The sequence below is a fragment of the Castanea sativa genome, chromosome 5, assembly GCF_040712315.1.
Source record: "Castanea sativa cultivar Marrone di Chiusa Pesio chromosome 5, ASM4071231v1".
Taxonomy (NCBI): Eukaryota; Viridiplantae; Streptophyta; class Magnoliopsida; order Fagales; family Fagaceae; genus Castanea; species Castanea sativa.
In genome coordinates, this window is record NC_134017.1 from 26,705,273 (window position 1) to 26,708,360 (window position 3,088).

Genomic DNA, 3,088 nt, shown 5'->3' on the forward strand with positions numbered 1-3,088 from the left:
AATGATGAAATGAATGAAATCACGTCAAAATAATAATGTTAGATGAAATAAAAATTAAAAAATATATATCTATAGTGGGGTAAAGCAATTTTAAAAATTAAAGATTTGGGGCTTTAAAGTGGGGAATTTGAATAAGCAACATATAGATGGGAACCTGAGGCAGAGGGAGCTGCGTGGAGTAACCAAGAATTCCTCGGCACGTGAACATGAATAGAGCCGATATTGTGGCCCTCGGACGTCCCTCTATTAGCCACGTCCACAGGATATATGTTGTTTGCATTCCCACAAATACCTAATCATCAACCAAAAAAATAAAACACACTTGTTCAGCAAAAAAGAAAAAAATAAAACATAAAAATATACTTAATCATAAAACCAAAAACAAATTAACAGTAATACAACCATACATAGGGTATTAATTACATTACCAAGTTGTTACCAGCCCTTTCTCAAAAAAATATAAATTTGAATTATAATTAATAACAACTTATTACATAGTAGAATTTATTATCGTGGCGTTTGAAAATTGCGTTTTTTACGTTGCATTTTTTGAGTTTTTTTCCCTTGAACGCGTGTTTAGTACTGTTCATTATCCATAAACAGTGATTTTACTTATGAACGTAACAAACTCGTGAATAGTAATTTTTATTATTTTCAACAAAATAAGCAGTATCCAATCAGACTCTATGTATCATTATTCTTCGGCTAATAATCTTTATGACAGGTTGTTATAATGTATCAATATTTATGCTTGATATTATAAGATGTGATTGGAGTAACCATATTTGACATGATCAAATCCATATCCCTCAAATCTAGCTCCAAGACGCGATCGCAATCGCATGTGAAAAAACACCAAACCCATTTCCAAGAAATATGCTACCAGATTTGCCAATACGGCAAATATCTAGAAAGTAAAGTAAAAAACCCCCATAATAATCATAATGCTTAAAAGTCCAAAAAAAGTGAAAACACTTAAGTTGGAGTTGGACCCAACTTCTGACCGCAAAAATTTTCCAAAAACAATTAAGTTGGAGTTGGACCCAACTTCTGACCACAATAATTTTCCAAAATTCCATCGTTGTGGACGGTGAGGGATGTAGAAAAACGCGATGAATCTAAATATAAATGTGAATGTGATTTTTTAAAACCGAGTCAACCTCGGCAGATTATGACAAATAGTGTGTTTATAGTCTTGTAGAAGCACTGTTTAGGTTTTATTTTTTATTTTTTGGGGACATTAAACCCAAGACTATTCCCTGAACCTTAAGCTTATACGAAAAAAAAGTGCCAAAAAAATTAATACATAACACATAGAACGGGCCTAACTTCACGTATCAAAATTAAAATTCAAAAATTCAAAAAAAAAAAAGTGAACAAAGAACTCAATAGTTTTCATTTCATAGGATTCGAATCCCATCAAATGAAAAGTAATGTAAATTAAAAAAAAGAAAAAAGAAAAGGAAAGAGCACATACAGTGTTAAGAAAAGCGAGGAAGGTGTTGAGTTGAGGCGAAGCGGAGAGGACGCGGTGGAGGGAGCGCGTGGCGACGAACCCCAAATCGAAAGGCTGAGAAGACGAAGGGACCATACGGAGCGTGTACTCCACGCCCATAAAGAACAGCAAACCCATGGCGAACAAACAAGGCACCCGATGGTGCTTCGCCACGTGTGCCACATCCTCCACCGTCCACGTCATAAACGACGCTCTCTTTTCCTTCTCTTTCTTTACAACCATGTCCCTAGTAACGCCAACGCCGTTGCCGTTAGTCCTGGTACTGGTAGTAGTGTGCCTTTTGTTGAGCGTGCATGAAGAAGGAGTACTATTATTATTAATATTATTATGAAGAGGAAGAGGTAAAGGTAACACAGCTGGCGCACCGTCCATTGCTGCTGTTAGAAATGACGGAGGATGAGGATGAGAATGAGAATGAGCAAAAGAAGAATGGCATTGTGAAAATGTGAGAATGAAGAGTGTGGACCTTATAAAGAGACGAAAAGGCGGAGTTTACAAAGATTGGGTGAGAAAATCTTAGATCTATATTCTCAGATGATTACATTACACCACATTTATTACTTCTCTCTCTCTCTCTGCCTCCTTTGGAAAAAACCCTGTTTTCCTTTAGATTACTTCTCTCTTTCTTTTTTCCTTTTTTTAAGTGCGGGTGGGGTTGGGTTGTTGTTGCAAGATAGTCGGTACCAATCAGTTTTCACAACTTTATCTAATTTTGTCGCAATTTTACTAAGTAACCACTCTTGGTTGGTGAAATTATGAATTTACATAAATTTACTATTTTATTTTCATCAATCATTTGTAAGTCTTGAAGTCATGAATTCACATCGGTTTAATATTTTATTTTCACGACTTATGAGTCGCTATATAATAAATAAGTTGTATTAAAGGATACTGTAAGATGCCTATTAACATCACATATTATTTCAACATTTCAGATTGTAGGTAACTTTTGACAACTTTTTAGTAATTTTATCTTTTTTAATAATCTTTTTAACGTTTTTTTATTTTTTAAATGAGACTCAAAAAGAAAAATATTAATAAACAGTATACCTTGCTTGTTAACATTTTTCATAATAAAGGTATGATAAAATTTTGAAAAAATTTATATTATTAAACTACTCTGTAGTTTTTTTTTTTGAAAGGGAACTTACTCTGTAGTTGTTGGGACTTGTGGGTTGGCTGGCAATTGCGAATAGTCAGGCAAAGACAGAGAAAAGGGTCGTGTTATACTTATATTTATAGTCTTTTTCTGTTTCTCCATGTGACATTAATGCATTTTTAACTTTTTCTTATCTCCTCTCTCTCTCTCTCTCTCCCTCTCTCTCTCAGTTACATTTCCACTCTCTCAATCTTTCTTTACTACTAAAGTTGTCATCTTTTCCTTCCATTATTTTTGTTACTCTAAACCAATGACAAGGTATTTACATTTTATATCCAACCATACCATGTTAACTATATCAAAGTTAAATAAATGAAAGATATATACATAAAAAATAACTACTTATTAGCACCTTTGAGAATAGCAATGACATGCTGATAAGATTATTCTGCAAATATATCTCTCAATTGTTA

General features: G+C 33.6%; 1 protein-coding gene across 1 annotated transcript in view; it reads right to left on the reverse strand.

Annotated features, from left to right (window-relative positions):
- Positions 1-2,129, reverse strand: part of LOC142636819 (phosphatidylcholine:diacylglycerol cholinephosphotransferase 1-like) — a 4,097-nt gene extending 1,968 nt beyond the window's left edge. Inside the window, exons 1-2 of the mRNA XM_075811118.1 lie at positions 1,478-2,129; positions 155-292 (exon numbers count right to left, since the gene is read on the reverse strand). Of these exons, the coding sequence (XP_075667233.1) occupies positions 155-292; positions 1,478-1,888 (549 nt within the window). The 5' untranslated portion in view covers positions 1,889-2,129. The remainder of the gene's footprint in view (positions 1-154; positions 293-1,477) is intronic.
- Between the last annotated feature and the right edge of the window lie 959 nt (positions 2,130-3,088).